General features: G+C 37.7%; 2 protein-coding genes across 2 annotated transcripts; both read left to right on the top strand.

Moving 5' to 3' along the window:
- Positions 1–1,381: 1,381 nt before the first annotated feature.
- On the top strand, positions 1,382–15,040 carry acer2 (alkaline ceramidase 2). Its single transcript, XM_035659899.1, has 6 exons — positions 1,382–1,786; positions 2,188–2,302; positions 4,480–4,621; positions 5,888–6,025; positions 11,745–11,882; positions 12,514–15,040. The coding sequence occupies exons 1-6, from the start codon at positions 1,679–1,681 to the stop codon at positions 12,698–12,700; spliced, it is 828 nt and encodes a 275-aa protein (XP_035515792.1). The 5' UTR covers positions 1,382–1,678; the 3' UTR covers positions 12,701–15,040.
- Positions 15,041–16,106: 1,066 nt separating this feature from the next.
- LOC118326802 (tetraspanin-5) lies at positions 16,107–26,770 on the top strand. The gene is made up of 10 exons (XM_035659900.1): positions 16,107–16,548; positions 19,094–19,144; positions 20,767–20,913; positions 21,005–21,175; positions 21,309–21,434; positions 23,002–23,049; positions 23,701–23,817; positions 23,909–23,970; positions 24,738–24,790; positions 24,923–26,770. Exons 1-9 carry the CDS (start codon positions 16,465–16,467, stop codon positions 24,748–24,750), a joined length of 819 nt encoding a protein of 272 aa, XP_035515793.1. The 5' UTR covers positions 16,107–16,464; the 3' UTR covers positions 24,751–24,790; positions 24,923–26,770.

Genomic DNA, 26,770 nt, shown 5'->3' on the forward strand with positions numbered 1-26,770 from the left:
TCTTATCTTATCTTATCTTAAACTGGTGTACAAATAATTTATAGCCCAAAATGTTTTTTATATATTTTTTATTTTATATTTGTTTATTTGTTTGGGCCGTTTTGTTTGCATACAGTGAATATAAAACCCAGCCTCAGTACAAGAGATTCGTCAGACAGCTGACGACTTGTTCAAGGTCTTTTCCCAAAACTCAAAGCCAGATAAATTAACAAATCAATAATATTAATTAACGGTTAAGACCATGACAGTACGTATAACGTCAGCAAAATGAGGACATTACGGAGTCACTGAGCATGCGTCGGCAGAGGGTGCCAGAGAGTAGAGAGGAGCTGTGATGTAAAGATAATTACCATCCCACTTCAGTTACAGAAACATTATGATAGACAAATGATCTCCAAACACACACATCCCCTTAGGCATTAATGCATTAATATTAAATAACACTGAGTCTGAACAGACAGGTCATAGGCTACTTCAGCATGTGTGAAAGCAGCTGCTGAATGAAGTTCCTCATTTTACTATAGTGTGAAGGTGTTAACCAATGGAAAAAACTTTATGAACTTTATTAACAACATGAAGACAACAATTTACAGTAGTGAAAGTGACCTTGTTGTACGCAGTTTCATTTAGGTACTAGTATCTTTCAAGCAAGCAAGTGACTGCTTAACAAGGCATCATTTAAAAATAAGATAATGTCAGATAGAACTTTATTTATGGGAATTCTTGTGCAGTAATTTTAGTACAAAGTATGAAAGAGTGAAAATATAAACTATCAATAAAGGTGAGAGTATAAATAGAACTAAATATATCACTAAACAGATATCCAAAATCCCAAATATACAAAATGCCCAAAATATAAAGAAAGTTAACGGTAAACAAGGATCATAACTTGCTCATATGTCAAGTTGCTTCTCGGTAAGATTGCATGTAAATTATTTATAGGAAGTGGTGTATTCAGTAGGCTACAATCTCATATCTCATATCTCAAGTACAGGTAAATGTATAGTTCATTCAAAATAGTTCAGTACTTCAGTAAGTGTATGTAGTTACTTTACATCACTGCTGACAAATGATCAAACCACAAGAGTGCACTTAAGTGAAAACAAAAGCAAAACTTGGTTCAACATGTGGGGGGATAAAAAAAAAAAAGTTATACCTTCATTTGTAATGCAATATGGTTTAACCCCTAATGTAAAATTGCCTTCAGTACGTGTTTATCCATTTAGTGCATTCCTTTAAGTCATGAATCACTCTCTTAGCTGGTTACTTAAGGTGTATTTATACCAGAAGAGGAAAATAAACAGGACCTTCCGGGTGCGCTCACACTTTCAACGAAGCAGGAAGCAGACGGGGGTGAACCCTCCCGCGGCGCTCGCACGCTCTTTGGCCACAGACCGAGCAGCTGTCAATGCACAGCACCGAGCGTCACAACGAGCGAGGAGGCTTTTTGTGGACGGACAGAGGGCTTTAAAATGCAGCCCAGCGACGATTTACGTACTTCACCCCCCTGTCGGATGTGCAATACGTCCCAGCTCCCAAACGTTACAATCTAGCGCTCGATCAACGAGGCCGAGAGATCGCGACTTTTTCCCTCCCCAGTGTTATTTTTGTTGTTTTTGTTGTTGTTGAATCTTCGCAGTGTTGTCTGCTCTGCACTGTCCATCCGACAAGTCCAGACATGAGTAACGTGATTTTTTGGGACCAGCTGCAGGCAGGCAGCTCCGAGGTGGACTGGTGTGAAGGCAATTACCTAATTTACCCCAGCATCGCTGAGTTTTACAACACGGTCGGTGTGAAGGACTTTTGTTTTTGTTGTTGTTGTTTTTTTGTTTTTTTTTGTTGCATGCCGTTAATACAGTTTTGTTTACAGTTTACAGCTTCCCTGGCTTTGTTTCTTTCTTCGTATTGCACTGCTTTCTTATGTCTTTTTAGTATTAGCTCTGGCTAGCTGTAAGTTCAACTGACCTTCAACAGTTCTGGCTGCTTTTCAGCTTCAGCATCATGACTGTTAGTTTCAGGTTACAGATGTTCCTTGTTTTCTTCATTTCGCACTGCCTGACAGTTGCGTTCAAGGCCCGCACGCTGATCAACTTTTGACAAGCACGTTGTCACTGAGCTACACGATCAGCTCCAACTGTGATGTATTTCTTTGCTCATGAGCTTTTCCCCTTTTGTTTATCATTTCAGATCAGCAACATTTTGTTTTTTGTTTTGCCGCCCATATTAATGTGCTTGTTCCGCCAATATGCAACACATTTCAACAGTGGGATTTACCTCATATGGAGTCTGCTAGTTGTGGTCGGTAAGTCTGCTGACATTGATGACCTCTTAACCTTTCTTAGCTTTTGTGGAAGGACATTCATTTTACTTCAACACAGCTAACCAAGCATATATCCATCATATCTCTGCGTTTCTAAAGTGTTATGTGTAACATGACAGTGAATTTGATATAAAACATGCTTTAGATATGCTGTATGTAGTGCTTGATTATATAAAGCCTGCATTAGAGTGGGGAGGGAGATTAAGCATTACTGCTGCCAATTAATCCATTAGACAGAATTAACTGGCAACGAGTTTAATAATGGATTAAAAGTCATTTTTAAAGCAAAAAGTCACTGGTTCCAGCTTTTTAAATGTGAATATTTGCTGTTTTCTAGTTTTTTATGATAGTAAATTGAATGCTATTCGAACAAAACAAGACACTAAAATATGTAAACTTTGGTTAAGGATATTGTGAAAGGTTTCATAATCTATTATAAACCAAAAGGGTGATCTAATAGACTAATGGATAATAAAAAATGATTTGTCGTTGCAGCCCTGACACACACAATCACTGAGCACATAAACGAGTTTTACAAGATATGACTCCTGTCTAAGTGCTCACACTTAAAACTGCTACACTGTTAGGATGTAGGTTTCTCAGTGTGGCCTCCGTCACTGTCCTCAGTTATAGCTTCATCATTTTACCCGCTTAAGAAATGAAAACACTTCACATGACTGGGCTCATTCATTGCTGGGATGAATAAGCCTATTGCCCTATGTTTCATTTGATTTGACAGTATTTAGGTCCTAAACGGCGCTGCTGTTTTAAACGACAGTCCTAAAGAGATTACAGTGCCTTGTTCCCATACTGCATGTTATGAAAACACGCTGGTTGCAGTGTCAGCAAAGATAACCTGACAGACCTCCCTCTGTTCCCGACAGGTGACCTTACTGGATGATAGAAAACAACTGTAGCTGTTGAATTGGATTTTGCATAACTGAACTGGCCACAAGAACTTAAACAATGGGTCAGATGTAAAATAGCTCCTTTATTCTCACTCTGACATGTTTATCTTTGTTTTATATTGTCTTTTAAAGCAGTTATCAGGCTCAGAAGTTCATAAATCTCTCGTTCCATAACACAAGGGCTTCCAGTACGTGGCACAGCAGCTCTGACTGCATCCATTGTTAGGAATCTGGAGGCTATTTAAACTTAGAGTTACATGGTTTCATCTGTCTTCCTCTGTCTCTGTAGCCGGAACGACCTTTGACCTGAGCAGGAAAACAACCCTATAGATACTTTGGTATTGGCCTCAGCTGTGTGTGGACTGTCTTTCATATGGTTTGGGATTACTGCCTGCAACCAGTACACTAATTTGTGTTTTTCTTGTGATTGTTTGGTCTTTAAAATGTCAAAAAATTGTTTAAAATTGTCACAATTTGCCCAAACCTGTCCAACGGGATGCCTTCAGATGTCTTGTTTTGTTCAATTAATGCTCCAGAAACCCAAAGTATTTACTATCTTAGAGGAGGGAGAAAAGCAGCAAATATTTACATTTGAGAAGTTGGAACCCATTATAGTTGGGCTTTTACAGTACATTGACAGGTTGTCATGATCAGTAAATTCTGACTGAGCAGCAGTCCCTTTTTTTTGGATAAGAAGTTTATGAAACGTAGGAATCTCCTGCGGCGCCTGTTAGCAAAACAGATAAAGCTGATAATAGGAGGTCTGTTGGGCTGTGATAACAAACAGGCACTAACTGATCCGTTCCTCAACCGCATTTTAAAACTCACAGCAAACACTTGGTTTCCATGTAAATATTTGCAGTTAATTTGTTAATTCTATTGTGCTTCTTTCCTTAAAAAGTAGACATTTCTCAGTGTTTGCTCAATAAGGTGCTTTTGCTTTTGGCACAAAGTAACTTTATTGATGATTGGTGGTCAGCTCTGTCCCTCACACCCCTGAAGTTGGTTACTTGGTACTTTTTTACGCATGTTGGAAATGGTCTCATTTAGAGGTGACCATTGCAACTTACTGTACTTCTGGTTACATATCCCATTTGATAAATAGGACTAAATAAAACGTTATTACTTTGACTTTCTTTCCAAATGGACAATATATAAGACACAATCTGATGAATCTATCCTTCTTAACACAGAATAGAGATGTCATCTGACGTTGTTCAGACATTTTTTCTGCTTCTGTGTCTCTTTCAGGTATTGGATCGACATATTTTCATGCCACCCTCAGCTTCCTCGGACAAATGCTGGATGAGTTGGCCATCCTATGGGTGCTCATGTGTGCCATTGCCATGTGGTTTCCTAAGCGATACCTACCCAGGATGTTCAGGAAGGATCGGTATGTTGACATGTAGGATTACTACCTGTAGAACAGGGGACTCAAACTGCCATTTCTGGCCCCTCCAGCCTGTGACATGATGTCAAAATATAGTATAATTTAAATTTAAAATTTTAATGTAAATTTATATTTTTGTTCTGGTTGTTTCATATTCATTTAAATTAGACTTTACTATACAATCAAAATAAAAACACAATTCTGTTTTTAAGAACTTTTTTTTTTTTTTTTGGCACTAAATTATGGCAAAGGTCGCCAGAAATGCGTGCAAATGGTTGTTTTTTTGGCTGCAAACAACAAAGATGATATACAATTGTATAGAAGCTGCTGTACTTTCAGAATATTGTGCTTTCTTCTAGTAGTTAAACATTGAAGTTGACAATGCCAGCAATGGGCCCCCAGCCAGTTCGAGTTTGAGACCCCTGCTTTAGAATAGGGCTGCACAATATGATAAAAAAATCATCATGTTGGGATTATTTTGACAGATATTGGGATATAATTCATGAGTAGTCCGAATGATCATTGTTCATTCAATCAGAATTTTCACTGAAACTGCCATTTTTACTGACAAAAACAATTATCGTCATGATGATGTGACATTAATTGGGGTCTGTACTAAACAAACATGTTTGCTTAAATATGTTTTAACAAGATTTGAAGGCCAGTGCATCTCACTGCAGCACTACAGTACTTCATTATAAAGCTGCTTTGTTGCACATTTTACTTCTGTGATTTACATATTGCACTTGTGTTGTTATGAGCATGAGATGTACTACGTATGCAGGTTTTCACTCCAGCTGATCAATACAGCAGTTAATTTACGTGCCTTCAACTGACTGATGGATTTCAATTAGGCAAACAGCACTTTCATCCAGTGTTTCCGGTAGAAGGACAGTATTGGTGTTGAGCAGCTTCATCTGTGGAGCTCGCTGTTGGCCACTGTTTTGTCATATGATGTTTCCACTTCATGACTCCCTGTTTAATAATAGGCCCGTCTGAGATAGCTGACACCAGTAAAAGCTGCATCACATGTCTTTACTTCTCTTTCCATTGTCACAGAGTCGTCGTGGCAGCTCTTTCACTTCAAGCTGTCACACTTAAAATATTCCCCTTGTAACTGAGTGATTCTTGTTTATTATTGTGTTGTTAGTGTGTTATGGTGCGTCCTGGAAAGAGCCTGAGTCATTTCAACATTCCTTTTGAATTTCACAATGTTGGTCATAGAGTGCAAACTTCTATTTTTTGTTTTTTTTCTGCTTTTCAATCTAGGTCAAGGTTCAAAGTGGTCATTGGCATATTGTCAGGGATCACCACCGGGCTGGCCTTTGTTAAACCTGTCGTTAACTCATTGTCACTCATGACCCTGGGCATCCCCTGCACCGTGCTGCTCATTACTGAGCTTAAAAGGTAAGTTAAAAGGGTTTTCTAACAGTCATAGGGAGTGTGGGCAGCCCCGATCCAGGACCATAATAGTATGTGTCTATGTATCTTCTGATGGAGTTATGAAGGGGATGAAATATGTCAGCGAGTGCATAGAAACAAAATAACACGATTTTCTCCAACTGAGAACGTTCTCTTCTATAAAAGTCGATACAAACCATGTAAAATTGAGGGCAGCACATGATTTCTTTTTTATTCATAGACTGGACTAGATTTCAAGGGAGCACAGAACAGATCCCAGTTTTTAATTGTTTTTATTGACTTCTATAAAAAAGCCCTTTTTCAGTAATATGTCTATGTCCTTTTTGTCTACCATGATTCATTCTATGATGGTCCTGGTTTAGTCTTTGGGATTGTGGGATGTTTGATTGTCTGCATGTGCAAGCAGCACAGTTCATTCAACACAAGTCGGTTGCAGCATTCCTCGGAAATCTGTTGCGGTTTGTGTCTCTCAGAATTCTTGTAATTGCAAGTTTGATTAAACTCTAAACTTGAGGTTTATTTACTTAGCCTTGGAACTTCCACCCAAAAATACTGTGGGATGTGGCCAAAAGTTCCCGCAAAAAGCTAAGTAAGTGACCCTTGAGTTGAAAATCTTTATCACAGTGATCAAGTTAGAGATCACTGCTGGCTGGTGATGTGCTAAATAGGGTTCACCACCTTTTAAAACTTAATTAATGTGTGAATCAGTTGCTAGGAAACATCTGAAGCGCATCCAATCAAAAGCAATTAACAACTGTGTATCTATGTACTGCAGATATATAGCCACTGTAGCTCTACAGGATGTAACATAACTTCCACGTGAAACATTTTAGGGGGGGAATAATACATTTACTTACCACACAATTCTTTGTAAATGTAGGTATGGCTTTGTTTTGTTTGAATGGTAGATATCCAGTTATACTAACTTTTCTGAGAGTATTCGGTCATTTAGTCCTAACGTAGATAATGATAATGTTGGGTTTGTAATTTGAGGGTTTATTTTTGTGAAATGTAATATAGAAATAAATGCTATTTACACTATTATTACACAGTTTAGATGTACTGACCATACTCCATTACCTCTTGGACTCTAAAGAGATCATATATTGGCAAGCTAACGTTAGCTACGCAGCAGTTACACCAGCTGAGCTCATTAAAAAAGATAATAATACAGGCAAATAATACATGTACCACAGAAGGCAATTATAACATGACAATCTAACCCCACAAAAGACATAACATAATAACACGTAGTATGTAACATAATAACACACAAAAGAAAAAAGAAAGAAGTTAATAGTATCTTTTCAGTAGTTCATATAATTAGATTGTCATTACCAGTGCATTTAAAGATCTTAAATGTACACATTTTAACTCTTCATAAGATTGCAACTCATTTTTAAATCTCCACCATCTGAAAATTTATGCTTTAACAAGTCTAAGTTTGAACTTTATACAGCAGCTGATATCAATGAGCATGTCTTTGGTTCAAATGCGTCTAGTCAGTTAAATCAGCTGCTGTAATGTTAAGTTGTTATCATGTCAGGATGTAGTATCTGCAGTCTGCAATGCATTAACACGTCACCTTCGGCCTTTTGTACTTACATTGTATAATGACATGTTGCCTGTTCCTAGCTAACTATCGGGCGTTATGATGTGAAAGAATGTTCCTGAAAACACACAACAAGCCACTCATGCCCAGTTATGTGTGTTTGAGTCTGAAGCTTTCTTCCGTCACACTAATGTGGAGCTGCTGTTGTTTCCGTTTCCCACATCCCTTACTCACCACCGTCAGTCTTTTAACCTTCAGTCATCTATTGTTCAACCTGTTAGCAATTCTTGACATTACTGCAAGTGCCAGTCATCCATAGAGACGGCTTGTTTTTGTTCTGCCAAGAGGGAGGGAATTCCTGTGGCCCTGGCTGATGGACTTTTGCCCTCAGAAACGACAGACTGTTTTGTTGTTGTTTGCTCTTTTTTTTTTGCTTTTTACAGTACGCCTGTTAGCCCCCATTCAGGTCACTTCCAGTTGGACAAAAACAACTCGTCTGGTGTATAGGATATCCATCACAAATATTATACAACGTATAGTACAAGTGTTGAAGCAATAATACCAGTCATAGTTGTGTAGTAGTAGCAGAGTTTTTTTTATAAAAGACAGGTATGATACAAAACAACAAACAGTGATTGTTTCGGAAAAATTAGTTTGTGCATGCGAGAACAGAGTTAATTTTCACATTGTAAAAATAATCTGTGGATACCATCATAGCCTGTATTACATCAGCTATTTATTATTTAAAACTTAAAATCAAACAGCAGATATTGTCCTTAAGTCAAGGCCCTTGTTATTTTACTCTCCGCTGTCTCTAAACAAATAGCTCTAAAATATAAAGCATATAAAATGATATTTGGGGGAACAAGTATTACATACATAAATATATATTTGTGCACACACCTTCATATGCACCAATCTGCAAAATAAATACTATCCTAAAACCTGGGTAGGTTTCTTCTTCATCATTTTCGGTTCTGTGACCTGTCCAGTAAAGGCAAATGGCCCCAAAATAATCAGAGTTAACAGACTGACCTGCTTTAACTCAACCATACAGCTGTGTGCTAACACATTGTCCCAGTGAACTGGAACACTGTGGACATGCTCACTTTACCTCAGAATACAGTGATTTTAGATAATTACAACCAGTCAGGTTTTCAGACAGCGTGGTTCGTGCCTTGTCAGAAATTATGTTGCCATGATCCCAGATTTCCATGTAACCAAACAATAAGATTCAAATGTAATGAACTAAATGAAATGCTGATCTGTGCATATCATGATCGAAAGAAGTTCATGATCATTTCAACTTTCAAAATACTGTATGAACAATACTGAATTATTTCAGTTTAACATTGTTTAATATATTGACCTCTAATATGCTAGCCATGCCTTTATATCGTTAGAACCAGTGGATGAAAACTCATCTCCATTGTGTCTGATAAATATCAGTTTCACTGAACCAGTGGCGCCTCTTCCTTTCTTTTCCCTTGAGTGAGCGAAGCCTCTCAGCAGTGCTTCACCCCAGATAGACAAACTGGCCTTTCCTTCACTTATCTTTGCCTCCAACAGTCTAATTCTCCATCACACTCAGTAACACTGCATCTCTGAGGAGAAGCCCTGGTTTCATATCACATTTCTTATCTTACATGCTTCTGTTGGAGCACATTATCCCATATATCCGGCTGTGTGGTGATGATTTTGTCAGTGCATGTTTGTTAGCAGGAAGGGGTGTTGGCCAACTTATGCAGTAGTACTGTATGTGAAGGCAGTTACTAAACCCATAGCTGACTAACTACTTGATGCACGGTTAAGATTTGATCCCATGTGAACGTAGTGGATCGAAACACTTTCGACAATGACAATTTAATGGCCTTTTCCCATCTGGGAAGACCTATCACTGACCATCTATTTTTATACTTCCTGTTGCTAATGAGTAGCCGTGTCACCATTTTTTTTTTTTCTACTCCCTCTCCCAATTATGTAACAATTGTTAAAACATTAATTAGTTTACTTAAAAACCAGACCATGTAACTTTTCAAAGACAAACTAAAACAATCTTCCTCTTACAAATGAAAAGTTGAATTCATAAGCATTCAAATGCTTCCTTCCTCAATTTAATATAGTCAGTCAGTTGCTGCTATAACCTTTTAGTCAGTAGCTTATGGGGGTTAATGTTTTTTACAGAACAATTCCATCTAAAGTTTGCTACTGACTTTAAATACTCTTGCATTACATTTTTAGCATTAAATCTGCACAAATCAATATATTCTATATTAACAATGGATCAGCTGACTATATGTAATGTAATGTAAAATGAAAGGAATCATTTGTAGTGACAAACTCAGAGAATTACCACCAGACAGACAAAGGAAGCAACCAACTATTAAACATAGTGGAGCACCTCGCTAGGTAAAGAGACAGATAAATCCCTCAGGAGTTGGCACAGACCATAACATAAGAATTTGTGCAAAACTCTTTGCTAATACATTCATACATGTTTTCAGCTTGTTACGCTGCCTCCAAGTGACCAAAAACATCAGTGACTGCAGGTTTAAACACGATCCTGTAATTGCCTGTGGCAGCCGTACTGGCTGCTGTTCAGCAAAGGTTACATAAGCTAATTTTAAAATGTCAAAATCTCTTTCCTTCTCTTTCCATTGTCACCGCCGTCACTAGTCCTTCTCTTTGGACTAGTATTTAACATTTCCATGGGCTCTGCAGCTGAGTGATGCTTGTTTATCTGAATTGTGTTGTTATTATTGTGTTGTGCTTAATGGGAACGGTTTCATTCAAACATTCCTGTCTCCTTGAAACAATGGTAACTTAAATTAAACTCTTGTAAAATTGTATGACTGCTGTGTCTTAGGGGAAGGTGACAAACTGTCGCCGTGACTATCGTCATCACAGTTCAGTCAGGATTCCTTGCCCCAGTCTTTGTTTTGGCACTCTGCGCTCGCCTCAGCCAGCAGCAGGGCAGTGACTGGTGTGTCTAAGGAGGACAAGACTAAGAATAGTTTATCAGCAGCAGTCTGGATTAGCACGTGTCTCTGTAGGTCAGTGGTGTGTCCAGCAGGAGATATTTGTGCAGAGATGTAGACCAGAATACTTACTTTGGGTACTTCAGATCCCAACGATTGAAAGGGAGATAATGCTCTGTTTTTTTAAGAATAAACATGGTAACCTACAATTTACCATCCTGGTCTGGACTTCTCAGTTGTAAATATAAAAGCACTCTAGCTACAGTGGTCAACACAGCCAGTGCAATCAGAACCAGCTATATTCTTACTTGTATCAGCTAAGTATTTGTGGAGGACATCCCATGGTTTATGTTTGTGAATAATGTTGTTGTTTGTTTTGTGTCTTAATGTTATTTACCTTGTTACGATACATCTTTGTTTCCACCAATGTGGACAATAAGGTTGTATTGTTAGTATTAAAATGATAATTTTATCATCAATTGGCACATTACTCACACATTTACAAAACGGCAGACAAATTTAGCATCTAGCTGGGAAACATAGTGGAGCATTTATCAGATATTAGTTAATGCAGTTATTGGAGATCAAACACAGATCTTAAAGGAGAGCGAATGTCGGACTCGCACTTATCAGTTGGAAACAAACACCCTCGAAGTGAATGTTATGTTGCTCAGTGTCTGCTGGATGTGTAAAGAGGGAGCTATATCAACTTAAATAAAATAAAAATATATAGAGCTGGTGCCCCATGTACCAAGGCCTAAGTCCTTGCTGCAGCGGCACAGGAGTACGAACTGTGACCCTTTGCTTTCCGTCGTCCCCTCCCCCCTTTCCTGTCACTCCTCAGCTGTCACTATACATTAAAGGCAATAGAAGCCCCAAAAATATTTTTAAAATATTTTTTTGGTTTGTTTATTTGCATAGAAAAGTCATACACACTAAAGTTTGCAAACACAAGACTAAGCGCATTTAATGAAATCAGTGGAAAAAATACAAAAAAGTGAACTGTTTGTTCCTGGATGATAATGTCAATATGTAAGAATGAACTGCATCATAGGTCAGGCATTATTTGTAAGTCTGCTTTTGGTTGTATTTCAGCTGTCTAAAGGTTGAGTGTGTATTTGTGTGTGTTTTCACAGTTGCACACATTTCTCAGTGCTGTGTTTGGTCATTGCAGGTGTGAAAACCCACGTGTGTTCAAGTTGGGCCTGGTCTCAGGGATCTGGTGGGCACTGGCTTTGCTTTGCTGGATCAGTGACAGGATATTCTGTGAAATGTGGTCATCTGTCAACTTTCCCTACTTACACTGTGCTTGGTAAGCTCAAAGACGACTCAGAGTCAGTATTGTTCATTATTATCAATTATGGACAGTTTAGGCACTTTTGTGTCCATCTATAATGTGTGAAATCTTTTAATCTTAATCTCAAAAAACAAGTAAAAAACTTGTTTCAAGCCAATTGCAAAATAACAGAAATAAGGATCATGTTTATTGCCAAGTAGGTTTTCACATATAAGGAATTTGCCTCGATATATTGGTGAATAACAATAAAAATAATATATAAACATAGAAAGAAAAAAGGAAAATTAAAAAACAAGTACTACAACAGTCAAAAATTGAAACATTTACAATAAAACTATATTAAAAATATGTAAAAATGTTTCTGTTTTTTAAAGAATAAAGCTGTACAGTGTTACAAATGAAAAGGATGGAATGTTTAAAATGTTGACCAAGTGATTTATTTAAAATTTTACAGTAAGAAGTATAAAGCATATGTTGAATGTACAGCTATAGTCATCCATAAACAAGGTGATTTACATTGAAAACAATTAGAAATATTCTTACTGTACTGGGAGACTGTTGAGTTTGTTTTTTCAAAGACATTAGAGACAAAAATCAACCCTTTCTCAGGCAGTTTGTTTCATTCAGACTCCTCTTGCTCTTCCAGGCACATCCTCATTTGTCTGGCTTCCTACTTGGGTTGCGTTTGCTTTGCCTACTTTGACGTCGCGTCCGAGGCCCCGGAGCGAGGACCCGTCATCATGTTCTGGCCCAACGAGAAATGGGCCTTCATTGGTGTGCCCTACATTTCCTTCCTCTGCGTCCACAAGAAGTCAACGATCAAGGTGACCTAAGGTGACCTGAGCGTGGCGCTGTGTTGGTTGTGCCCCCAAAACTTCTCACCTTCCTGTGACTGGGTGATGTAGGTGATGCACATATTGGCCAACCGTGAAGATTTTTTGGTTTTTCTGTCCCATGTCTGGTTTTCACTAGACAGTAGTGTTTATGCAGATTTGTCAAAGAACAAAAGGTGTCACAGTTAGTCTAACATGACATAGGGTGACACACTATGACACACAATAGTATCAAAGCCAAGAAACCTTTACAGTGTTCCTAACGCCTTCTCAGGCTTTGCTTAGGCGGTCATATGTGTTAGTATTAGTATTATGCATTTAAGTCTTCTTTAAGGAGAAGATTTTGTACATTTTATAGGAACTCCGAAAACCTCATTATAAAGCATTATGTTGCCTTTATAAACATGAATATAGCATCTCATAGGTGCAGTCTGGCCATTATGAAACCATGTTTAGAAACAATAAAGCACTGGATTCATTAACTGTGATTAATGCATTAAGTATTAAAGCTTTGTATTATATTGCTTTGCCAATCTTACTATGCTCAATGAATCAATAAGCTGTTTCATAAGAAGTGTTATAATAAGGTATTATACACAAAGCCTTATGTGTTTTAGATACATCATGGATTCAGGCTGTTGTACCTGCCCTCTTTGGCGACGGACATTTTAAGTTAAAACATCAGAAACAACAATAGGCTTCTTTCTCTCATGGGTGTGCTATGTTTTCCTTCCAGCATGCCATTGTGATTGTTCAAGATAGTATACGAGAAATGTGTTTAATATATTCCTGTGTATATTTTGTTAACTAACTATGTAATATGCAGTTATTTTCCATATCATTCATATGTTACTAAATAAATAGGTACCATTTGTTTATTGGGCAAAATCCAAAGAAAAAGAAAACAGAATGGGAAATCAAAATGTATTGAAATATGATTGACTATTCAAGGAAAAAATCTATTATTTTGCACAAAATGAAGAATGGTTCTCAAAGCCTTTGGGTAAATACACACTGCTTAGCATTTTAAAAACATGATAATGACAATTATTTACTCGGATATTTGCTTGCTAATGTACAGCTTTTATGCTTCAGTTTTCACTGCAGATTTCTTCACCCAGATGTCTCAACTCTTAAACTGCTTTTCAGGGTTATTTATTCTAGGCTCAGTATTTTTCTTTGTTTAGACTTTGTGCTAAATATTATTGAAACTATGACAACTGTGCAAAAAGCCTTAATCGAACAAGACAATGGACTACTTGTATTAGTTATGTATCTTGAACTGTTTGCTCTTAAAGGGGAAATGCAGTGTAATGATTGCATTGAATAATAATAAATGCAAATGAGGTTTAGGTTACAGCAGGAGAAGTTGTGGGACAGATAAGGTTTTATTACCTCTGACTTTGTCTAATTTATCAGTTTTCATTTTGACAGAAATGAGCAGAAATTCTGTGTGCAGAATATAAAAGGGAAGCATGATGCAAAGCTAAACACTAACCCTAAAAGACAAAGAGCACCAAAGCCTTTTTCACCACAGACCATTGTTTTAGATGTTGTTCTTGAAAACTGCCTCAAGCTGTTTAACTAACATTATTTTAGTCCTGTCCTCCTGCAGAGGCTTCTGGGAACTCAAACCGCTAAAATAGCACACATGAAGGGTCAAATGAGCTATCATGATTTACAAAGACAAAACAACTATTTTTGTGAGATTCTGAAGTGTTATTTTTTGAACAAAATTAAGTATTTTGAGAAATCAAAACACAATTTATATTTTTCTAAATAATGTGTAGCCAAAAATGAAGGTTGAATTTTTCATATTGCATGATCACTACCTTTGTATTGCCAAACATTCTTAAAAAACAGTTGTTGTTGGTTTTTTTTTTTATGTTATCTTAGGAGAAACTTAGCGGACAGTATTGACACTGTGAACAAAGCTGTTGTATTGCCCAAGAATACTTATATTGTGCTGCAAATCATATTGAACCATGCATCTGATCCATGATGGTGGACTGTTTGTATGAAGTCAGTGAGTCACCCTCAGATAAAGGAGTTTGTGTGAACAGGACAGCCTGTTTAGTGCTGCCCTCTGCATCGTGATATTTGTCTTGGCATGAGATATTATTATGAGCTTATAAAGTCTATTTTTAAGGACTTTATGGACTGTGTAAATAAATCTCCTCAGTTTTTTTTCTGCCTGCATTGACAATACAGACGAACTGCACAGAAATATTTATTTTCATAATTTATCCTGTTTTGTAAACGATTATTTGTAATAGATTAGAACATTAGTGCTTTATTTTATTTTTAGTTTTATGCAATAAACCAAGACAATACTCAAAATGATTACTGGCGTTTATTTTACAAATCACACACTATATCTTGTTGGGAAGGTCAATTATACATTTTGTAACTTCATGTGTCTTTCATGTATTAAGCAATGTTAGGACAGTGAGCCTTTTTGCCACCAGGGGGCAAAGTGGGCTGTCTCACCATTAAGAACTCTAGAAGTAGTTTATAGTCCTTAACAGCAGGCTTATCAGTGTCTTACAGACACTTACACAGAACCCACCACCAGAACCACACACTGTAACTAAAGGCTCCACAGTGAATAAAGCAAATATGAACTAGATCCTTACAGATGTGTAAATATAAACTGAAATGTGATAGGCCATCAATTCTGCTTTAATTCTGTTTTGGGATTTGTTCTTCTTGTCATTAAGGATATTTTAAAACATAGATTGCAGAAGTTAGAGGGTGTTAAAGTTATAATTTATATCCTAAAGTTGGGCCTATGAACTAAAACACACACTATGTTAGAATGTAACAGAAATATACCATTAAGTAGATTGTTTAAGATATATATATTTTTTTTTTCATTTGATACCAGCAGGTTTTATATCAAGCTACCGCTTTTTCAAAGTCTGTTGACTGACAGACATAGACTTTGTTATTAGAAGGTGCATTATGAAATGAAATTCAGGGGGTGAAAGGTCATTGTGAGACAGAAACTGCTGGAATAAAATTAAATGACCTTCAACAAATGTTGTTATTGGGGGAAAAAAAGATGGATGACATTAGAATTTATACTAATGAGCTGACATTTAAAGGGATTTCATGTTGTTTCCCTTTCTTTTTGGTTGTCATGCGATTAATTATTCTAGTTAGTCTAATTTATTTATTCAGCATTGAACGTTTTATGTCTGATAAGGTTTAATTTTTATTTCATTTTCTATTATAAACCAAATCTATTACTCAGTGGTGACTAAATGATACTGTAAGGCATTAAATATCATGGCATACTGTATGTCATGGTCATCCGAGGGCAGTGACGCCCTCTGCTGGAGGAAGTCCCGCCTCCTGCGACCACTGAAGACCCTCATTGGTTCCGTTACATGACGCTCAAATAACAGCCATGTCTAGATTATGGGTCAGATAGAAGACCATCGGCTTTAATCTGGTTGACTTCTGTGGTTTTATTTCACCGTTATACCTTCTGGAGATCCACATCGGGAATAAACCGCTACCTCCGCAGACAGTGAGGGAATAAACGCTCCTCTGCGGCTCTCCAGCTGCGCCTTTTGTCAGCGGAAAAATACAGGATGATGTTTATAATTAGACGCTAAAAACAACTGACGGCGCGTTTGTCGAGCCTTGGGAAAATAAAAAAAAAGGTGTTTCCACAACCAGCGCTGTCAAACATAAGAGGACCATAGATGAGATTCCTTCCCACTGCGGGCGGCGTTTGAAACAAAAGATCCATCCAAATGATGTCAGGAAAGCATTTCAAGGCTCATGAAGTGAGCTGCTGCATCAAGTATTTCATCTTCGGATTCAACATAATATTCTGGGTAAGTCCCCCCTGTTTGCTGTTTATGACTTCGGGCCTTGTATCCGTCAGCTTAATGCACTTGCATCTTTTTTGTTCTCCATCAACTATAAGCGTTTATTTCTGCATCAGATGTGTCTTTTTCTTTTTTTTTGTCCCATTGTTTTTTCTTTGTAGGAGACATGGATGGTTGCATCCCTGCGATGGGCTCACTGACTCCTGTGCACTTGCTCCCACTGTCACCTCTCACCTTTTGTTTTTGTGTAGACAGCATCCGTGTGAGAGAGTGTGATGAAGGGCTTTCCTCACTGTGAGATGAATTCTCTTTGTTTACATCGGGGTACCCTTAATCTGAGGGCATTTTAATGTCAGTGTCAGTGGTATTTGGGCAGGGGGAGAAATCATTTTCAGCCCTGGTGATCCTCTACTGAGTGAATTCACAGGAAAAACAAACACCTCCTTTTGTGTTTTGGACCCACCAGTAACCCCACCAAGGGCTTCTGGACGTCCCACTTTGGGCCCCCCAGTTATTCATTTTAAGGCTACTTGGTTGTTTTACTGGAGAAGAAGACGGGTAAGGTGTGCTTTATAAAAGAGTTATTATTGGAATAACAAATGGCTTCAGTAATGTCATTCATCAAGTCATCAATTAAAGTATTAAAATATGCCTTATATGAAATGAGGAGTGGGTGAGGCCTATATCCGAGATGCAACGATTAGTTGACTACAGTAGATCAGTTGTTTAAGCCATTTTTCAAGCAAAAATGCCAAAGGTTTGATGGTTCCAGCCTCCCAAATGTGAGAACTAACTGCTTTTCTGGGTCTTAAATTACAGTAAATGGAAAATGTATGGTTTGGGGAAGCTGTGATGAGCATGTTTAACCATTTTCTGATGTTCCATAGATTAAATGTTCTCTTAATAGAAAAAAAAAGATGGATTCAGAATGTATTGATAATGAAAATTCTCAGTCAACACCAACCAACAGTGTAGTTTCTTTTTATAATGATATTACAAAAAGAAAAGCCTCCCATTTAAGAAGCTGGAACCAGAAAATGGTTTGAATTTTTCCTTCAGAACTGACTACAATGATTAATACATGTTTAGAATTGTTGCTAGTTAATTTTCTGTAGATTGACTAATTGTGGCAGGTCGAATCAGTATGTATTGTGATGTTGTGATATTGTGATTGTGATCATGACAGTTAGTAAGCCAACATGAGCAAGACAGGGACCCTGAAACTGAAGCAGCTAAATGGAATACATCCATCATTATTTTGATAGTTTACACTCACTATTCCTACTGTGACATGTCAAAATGTCTCCTGTGAGAAAGGCCCCATTGACTCACAAGAACCATCACAAACAGTAGAGAAAAATGTCTGACAGGTGATTTATATATATCGTCATATCGCTTACTCCTTTTTGAATGTGCCATAAATGAAGCCGGTATACCTGTGGCCCCTCACGGACCTCAGAGTGATGAAGAGGAAGGCCACCTGTCAGGCCTATCAGTCAGTGACCCCTCTGATCCCTTCATTACTCATATATCATCAGAGGAAGTTGGCTCTGTCAAAAGCATCTGTCTTCCTTTTTCCATTGCAACTCTTTCACTAATAATCACTTGAGAAGTTAATCTGCAAAGTGCTTAATCTAATTAGAAGAAAAAATAACTTTAACGAGGACCCAGTGTGTAAATTGCTCTAATGAAAGGTTAACAGTCCTTTAAAGAGCATCATTACGTGTTAACTTAGAATAGTGTAGTTAGTCTTACCAAGTGGGTTTTTATGACATTGTGAAGTTTTACAGTGTGTAATTTATGATGTCCAAACTATATGTTACAAGGCTGACAAAATATTATGAGCACAAGCTCCACTTACTAGTTAATTCTAGAGTTTCTAACCACATCTTGCGGTCTTCATCAGCAGTAAGAGCTTGCTCAGTTGTTATGGAGAGTTGTCATGTCAATATGTTCCCACAGCCTACGGTATTGGATCAATAAACCACATCAGTGTTTCAATGATACATTTTACAATTAACCCAAGAGATACAAACCTACACATTTAAAGTTTTTAGAGCCGAGGCATATTTCATCAAACTCTATGAATAAAACAAAAGCTGATCTAAGCACTTGTTAACCTGTAACCAGAAAATTTGTGTTTTAAAAAATTACCAAAATCTTTATAATTTAGACATTTTCATACCTGTTGTATTTACAGTGAAGTCTAATGTGCTTTATATCAAAATGCAATGCTGTCAGCCAATTGCAAAATGCCATCAGTTCCTTTATTACTAACTTTGTAAATCCTGAAATGTGGTGTTGAACTTTTAGAGTGTACACTGTAGGTGGAAACTTGTTCAGTCATAATGCGTTCAGGCTGTTGAAAGATGCTTTCTAATGTGGGAGTCTCCTGCAGATACTGCAGACGGAGATGAGAAATACTAAGTAATGGACCACTGCCAGGAAAATCTCTCTGTGGTTTCTCTCTATGCTTATGTGTGATGACTACATGTTGCAGTCACAGCAAAATAATCCTGCTCTCTTGTCTCCTTCTTTGTTTGCTGTTTAGTTCCTTGGAGTGGCGTTCCTCGGCATCGGGTTGTGGGCATGGAGCGAAAAGGTGAATTTACTGCGTATCTCTCCATGCAACAATAAGTTGAATCAGTGTATTGTGTGAATCTAAACAGATAATTTACATTCATCCCCAGTCGTTGACACCAATCTGTCTGCACGAAATGTCAGCAGTGGCTTTACTGAATCAGAAAGGAATGTCATGCTTTCCGGTGGGACGCCCCTCTGAACAATGGACAGAAGAAAAGATATAATGCATTTCACAGATTCATTCATTGTATTCTCAGTTCTGGGGATGTGAAACGGGGACAGACAGTCTAGTGACATTCTTGTTTCAAGTGTCGCGACTTTCACTGAAGAACATTTAAAGATAAATTTGCATTGTTTCATCCTTCACATGCAGCTGCAACTAATGATTGTTTTAGCTATTCATTAATCAGCTCGTATTATTGTTGATGTCCACTTGATTAATTGTTTGGTCGATAAAATGTCTGAAGATAACAATAAATATCCTTCATAGTTTCCTAGGGTGGAGTCCTCAGATGTCCTTGGCCGACAGCCCAAAACCCAAAGACGTTCAATTTGCAGTGATATAAAAGAGAGAAAAGTGCAAATCCTCTCATGTGAAAAGCTGGAACCAGAGCATATGTCACATTTTTAAATAACCATAGCGATTTAAGTTTTGGGAAAAGAGTTAAATGAGAGTATTGATGCCTCTTGTGTATGTTAAATGTGAAGCTGGAACCAGCAGCTGGATAGTTTAGCTTAGCTCTAGAAACGGGGAAAAGGCTAGCATGGCTTTGTCTAAAGCACCTCTAAAAGCATTCATTCATTTAATCCGTACACAAACCTATATACGGGGCTCTTTCTTGGCCAGGAACAGCTGAAAATCAAATAAAGTTAGGTTTATGCTCGAAGCTGTGCCCCCAACACAGGGTGCACACGCCTAAAATCATATTGCGTCACGTCAAGGGCAAAAGCTCCGTCAGTTGTTGCGGCAATGGGTTGCCCACGTTTTAATTTTTGCAACTAAGTACCCATTGTGCACACTGAGAGAAATCTATGCATATAAGCAGATGAATTCTTCCTCAGCAACAATGAGCTCTAGGGTTGCATGTTTAGCCACGTTGGATATGCTTATTGACGTTTTGCTTATTCACAGAATATTTAGTTTGTAAGCCCACTGGTGCTTGTGGAGAATATTGTAAAAAACAACTCTCTGTGCTCATAGCCAGCACAGCATCTGCGGAGGCCTTCACCACGGTGTCTCGTGCAAGTATAAACAAGGCTTTGGACAGAGGCAGGCTAGCTGATTTTAGTCTTTCTGTTAAGCTAAGCTAGCCAGCTGCTGGCTATAGTTTCGTATTTGCTGTACAGATATAAGAGTGGCATCAATCTTCTGATCTGACCTTCTGCAAGAAGGCAAATAAGCGTATTTCTCAAAATGTCAGACTGTTCCTTTAAGCTTAATTAACTAATTGTTTCAGCTCATCACATTATTACAGTTGAAACTTTGGGAGGGTGCACACCATTAACTTGGCGAACTATCCCCTCACATTGGACTGATTGGTTTTACTTGTGAAGCTCATACAGACAGTGGAGTTCAGTCAGACTTCAAATGATTTCTCTCTAGCGACTTTAAGCTTCTAACCCCTCACTCTGTTTTACCAGGGTGTCCTCTCCAACATCTCATCCATCACAGACCTGGGGGGTTTTGACCCAGTCTGGCTCTTCTTGGTGGTGGGAGGTGTAATGTTTATCCTCGGATTCGCTGGTTGCATCGGAGCGCTACGAGAAAACTCCTTCTTGCTCAAATTTGTACGTTCCTTTATCAGACATATTGTGAAGAAACTTCAGTGTTCCCTGGTCTCATAATAATGAGAGAATTGTGAATGTTTATGTATTTCAGTTCTCTGTGTTCCTGGGTATCATCTTCTTCCTGGAGCTGACTGCAGGAGTCCTGGCCTTTGTCTTTAAAGACTGGATCAAGGACCAGCTCAACTTTTTCATTAACAACAACATTCGGGCCTACAGAGATGACATTGATCTGCAGAACCTGATAGACTTCACCCAGGAATATGTGAGCACAATGTTTCTTTATCCACAGTACTGATTTCACTCCAGTGTTATTTTTACCTTGGGTTAATCATGGTTGTTCATTTCTGTGGGACATTGTTGACCTATACGTGAGTTTTTTATGTTTAACCTCATAGTGGGAGTGTTGTGGAGCTTTTGGGGCTGATGACTGGAATTTGAACATCTACTTCAACTGCACTGATTCAAACCCCAGTCGAGAGAAATGTGGAGTGCCCTTTTCCTGCTGCACCAAAGATCCAGCGGTATGTCTTCCCCAAAACTCACCATACTTGAGTCTTTTTTAATTCACAGCCAATTCATTCCTATTTAGGGTAAAACACAAACCAGTGGATATAATTTTTGTCTTGTTATGTCTGAGTTTTTAATGTCTATGTAGGTCACTTTCTAACATGTTTACAGCGCCGGTAATTGTAGGGGAAATTGTGAAGGGCCTCCCTGTGACAGATAGCTTGGTTATCTTTGTCCTCCAGAAGGAGAGGTTGGCTGAGGTTGTCAACCATCATGGCTGACTTCCAACAGGACATCCAGGCCTCAGTGTTAAGTCTTCACAGACTCTGCCAGCATAGCAAAGTATGAAAGTGATTGGGAGGAGTTCTCTTGACCAAGGCTTTTTTCTTTTTGGCAGAAAAATGCTGCACTTTGTGCAAAGCAGTGACAGTACTCTGGTTTAGCAAAACAGTCTTGCTTCACTGTAATGAAAGTTTCACAAGAGTCTTTTTTATTTGCTGACCCAAGGGCATGCTGTTCCACCAAGGAACATTAGCATGAAAATAAAATGGTAGTTTAATAACACATGATGTTCTAAGAGTTATCACTTGTATTGCCTTTGACCTGTGATATCAGACATGTGATTGCCTAACTAAATACACACCTACACACCACTGAGACTTCAAAATGAAAACACTTGACTTCTATGCAAAGGTGTTTTTAAATCTTGCTGACCATTACATTGACACAGCATTTAAAGAATAATACTGGCAATCCTAACACCATAGTTAGACTAAAAACAACAATGTGGTTGTCTTTATGTCAATATTTTCCCCAGCCAACAGAAAAAACCCAATTTACAGTGATATAAAACAGAAAAACCACAAACAGTGCAGAGCAGAAAATATATAAAAAAGTAACTTAAAAGTCCAGTGTGCAACATTTAGGAGGATCTATTGGCAGAAATCATATATACAATTTATAGGTGTGTTTTTTTATTAATATATAAGCACCTAACAAAATTCTCCTGCCAGCACATCTAAAGTTAATTAATTAACACGTTATACCTCATTTGTTTAATACTTATATAAGAAGAAGTGCAAAACAACATATTTTTCATAGGCTTTGGTCCTTTCATGTCATTTGCTGACAATAAGAAAAATATAGGATATCACTAAACTTATCCTTTAAAAATGTTCCATTCACCGTTGTATAAATCATGTTTGTCATGCAACGGCTTAGTAATTAAATATTCATCCTGTGTAGCTATGCAAGACTTGCCTGTCGCCGCTCAGTATTACATGTTTCAGGATTTTATCAGGTCAAAACATGGGTCAAGTCTTATAGCAGTCATGTCTGCATTTTTTTGTGACTTAAATCTGACTGAAGTGCAAGTCTCTGAAGTCCAGGTCTCTGGTCTGCACAGATTTATGCAGGTTTAGTTCACTGGGAGCACTGCTGCTGTACACATTAGAGGCCAAACACACTCCAGTAATATCCTGGAAAGCAGTGTCTTCATAATATACTGTTTGACATTTTCTTTAAATGTCTTGACTGCACCTTTTTAAATATGTATAAGCATGAACCATCTTCTCTTCACAGGAGGATGTTATCAACACTCAGTGTGGCTACGACATCCGAGCAAAAACGGTGAGTGATTTACAGAAATGCACACTTATAACAGTGATTGAGACCCTCATCTAAAAGTAAGTTCTGTAAAACAGTATGAAGAGTAGTGATTTTGCCTCAACTAGGTTTTTTTGGTTGCATGAGGTCATCAGGTACTCCACCCTGGGCACAATATTCCTCTTTCAGTATGTTTCCCAACTCCTCAGTCTTGAAAATACAGCAACTGGCTCCCCATCAGCACTTTGGGCCGTGTGGTATTACTCATGCTACAGCAATGCGCTGGGAATTGCAACCCCTCCCCCGTCATTGGCTTTGGCCTTACTCCATAGTAGCATAATGTAAGGAAAAGGCTGTGTTTGTTTTCTTGACTTAAAATGTGAGGCAAAAGCCAAAGAGAACTAGTTTTAACAAGAGTCAGAGCAGAAAAACAGTGACCCGCATGTGTGTTAACAACCGGATAACATTAGTTCAGAGGGATTTTTATTGTGAAAGGACCACGAGATGAAAAGGAGAATCATGTTTTACCATTAAAAATAACTGTCTAAAGTGCTAAGTGCAAAGTAAATCCCAACATGACTGCCTGCAGTACATTTTAAAATCCGGAACATTTCATCTGCATTTAACTGTTTGACTATAAAACTGATTTGTCTTGTTTTTTATATGTTCTGTCAGGACTCTGAGCAGCGGACCTTCATCTATATCAAAGGGTGCGTTCCTCAGTTTGAAAAGTGGCTTCAAGACAACCTGACAGTGGTGGCAGGCATCTTTATTGGGATTGCATTACTACAGGTGAGGAACAATGTGAGCAGTTTAGTTTATTATCTGATCTCTGTCAACCTTTAATTTACCTAATGTAAAATACATTTGTTTCTTGTTTTAGATTTTTGGCATCTGTTTAGCACAGAATCTCGTGAGCGACATCGAAGCTGTGAGAGAGAGTTGGTAGGTTGAAACAGTTTGTTCAGTCGAGCAGAATTAATACATAAAATCACTTTACTTTAGTTGCATAAGTGCAGGAGCCTTTTTGAAATGTTTTGCTGTTGGAAATTTGGTGCAAACATTTGTGTCCCCTCAGGATGAATTGTATTATCTTTAGTGATCCCTTAACTTTTAATCTAGTGCCATTATCTGGTCAAAGTTTTAATTTATCCTGTAAAATATCTCAACATCTACTGGATGGATTAGAACAACATTTCTTAAAGACATTCATGGCTTCTAGAGGATTGACTCCCTCCTGACTTCATGCGTCATGTTTATGACCAAATATCTATATACCTAAAACAAATGACATTCCGCCATCCTAAATTGTACTTTGTTTTTGTGAGTATGTTCGCATGCATACCATAGCATTTAGCCTAAAGTCACGGTGCATAAGTACAGTCTTAAAGGTTCTAATTCCCAGATTGTTTAAAATTCAGACACAAGCGAGTTAATTGCAATCTGAAACCAATAGATGCCACTAAATTCTTCACATTGGTCCTTTAATGGTGATAACTACAGCAACACTCGTACTATTCAGATTGTTAGGAGACAGATGCGTTTCTTGTGGAGTTCATCAGGGTTCATGCACATTGAAAGTAGGTGAAGTTGTGCCAGATACTCCCGCTCTACCTCAACACCGCCTAATTATAGTAATTTAAATTATAGTAATTGTATTTTAGGTCTTGATTTTATTGCATCTGTTCTTAAATCTTCTTGTTTTTGTGCAGTTTGTTTACCTAAGACCTCCACAGAATCTCCAAAGGCAAGAAGGATGTACCAGGTTAGCACTATTAGATTTCACCATTAACGTTGCAGCACATAAATATTTATATTCATATTGATTGATTCTATTGATTCTCCCTTTTGTTTTGTGTTTGCACTGAAAGGTTTTCCTTTTCTTATTTTTTTACAGGACTCTGCAGTTTGGACGCCAGCAATGAAGGGAAATAAATTAATCAGCTAATGTGTCCAGAACCAAGAGTCTCATTCATATGTAAATAGTAAATTTAGAGTTATTTTTAGAGTTATTTGTGGCCCGACTTTTGAATGAAGCACAACTTCTAAAATGTATTGTAGCTCTCATACAGTACAAATTAAACAAATGCAATGCAAATTCTTTACAGTATAAGCAGCTATGATGGTACAGTCCCAGTTCAGATTACTTTAGTTTGTAAGCCTGGAAATGAGCAGCTGAGGGGGGGTCATAACAGGTATATTTGATGTTTTATTGGAGGTAGTGCTTCATTCAGAAAAGGGACTCGGTTTTATATGTCTCACAGCTGCAGTTTTTAACACTGCATGTAAGGGTTGTGTACAAAGATAAAAGTGATTCTGGAAATGCACTGCATGCCTATTGTCTACTGGTAGGACATTGGCTCTCCTAAATTTATTTCATTAATGTTAAGTATTTTAAAAAAATATTTGTAAAATAGTCACTAGTTTAGAGTGAATCGGCTGGTTAGCACTTTGTTGAATGTTTAATGGAATCTACTTAAAGCTACGGAGAATTAACTTTAGATTTATTTCCATCTGTGACATCATGCTCATATTAAACAGATACATACAGTTTGTAAGCAGAGTTTTGTTGGGCTGAGGTGGATATAGTAACATGTAGTGCCGTGAAGGGATATGATGGATGTCGTGGGCTTTGCAAAAATGCAGTTTGTTAAGAGTTTTGGAGATTACATTAATGAAAATGTCTAAATATACTGGGGAAAAAAACAAAAAACAGGAGATGTGGCATCTAAGTCAAAACCCAGCTTTAAGCACTTTAATCTTCATACTCTATAAGAGTGATAAAGCTCATTGCCGTTTCTGTCATGACTGTTATTTTAGTCAAGCAGCAGCCACTGGAGGGGGCACTTTTCCTAATAAACAAACTGCATCTGTACCTATGTGATGCTACATAATGTTGGATAATTTTGTCCAAAAGCAGCTTGACAAAAAATCTGTTTCAGCACATTATAAGTGTTGTGCCATTCCTTGCACATTCCTTATCTTACTGTCAGTGTTTATTCATTCATTTTCCTCTATTTCTCAAGTGTTTCTTTGATGGAATTTGCCTAATTGACAAAATACCCTTTGTTGTTTTTCTGTTTTGATCTGTAAGTTTTCACTGGAAAATTAGGATACAAGCTATTACCAAGGCTCGTGATGAATGGCATGCTGATACTGTTTGGTGGCACTTAACTGAACATAGAAAGAATTTATAGCCTACTTACATACATTACTTGAAAGTGGAGCGCACATGCTCTCTCACCAGCATTATTTTGAATGCAAACTTGGACACTGAGATTCAGCTTACATGTTTTTGTTTCCAGACATAACCTGGAAGCGTATAATTTTGTGTGATAACCTTCAATATAACGGCATAGCATGAAAGTAAGAGCAGCCATTTAATGTAAAGGCAGTGTGACTATGCTGCAGGTTACACAGAGCGTTTCCTTTGCAGCCTTGATGAACTAAACTGAACATCCTCACACAAAAGATATTGAACAATGCATTTCTGCATTTTTAATATCTTGTAAATGTAATATAGCAGCAAAGGGGGTGAAATATCCTTTTTTCCACTAAAAGCTTCATGATTGTTGTTGACTGATCACACTTTTTCTTACCACTCAGTGCCATATTTGTGATTTCTACTTCTACATACTCCTGATTATAAGATAACTTTTATTTCATGTGTACTCCTGATTCTTGTAAATAGCTGGATTGTGACAAGTTGTAAATATATATCTGAATAAATGTGGTTCTTTGTAAA

The sequence above is a fragment of the Morone saxatilis genome, unplaced genomic scaffold, assembly GCF_004916995.1.
Source record: "Morone saxatilis isolate NCDOM2014 unplaced genomic scaffold, NCSU_SB_2.0 Contig17, whole genome shotgun sequence".
In the NCBI taxonomy this organism is placed as follows: Eukaryota; Metazoa; Chordata; class Actinopteri; family Moronidae; genus Morone; species Morone saxatilis.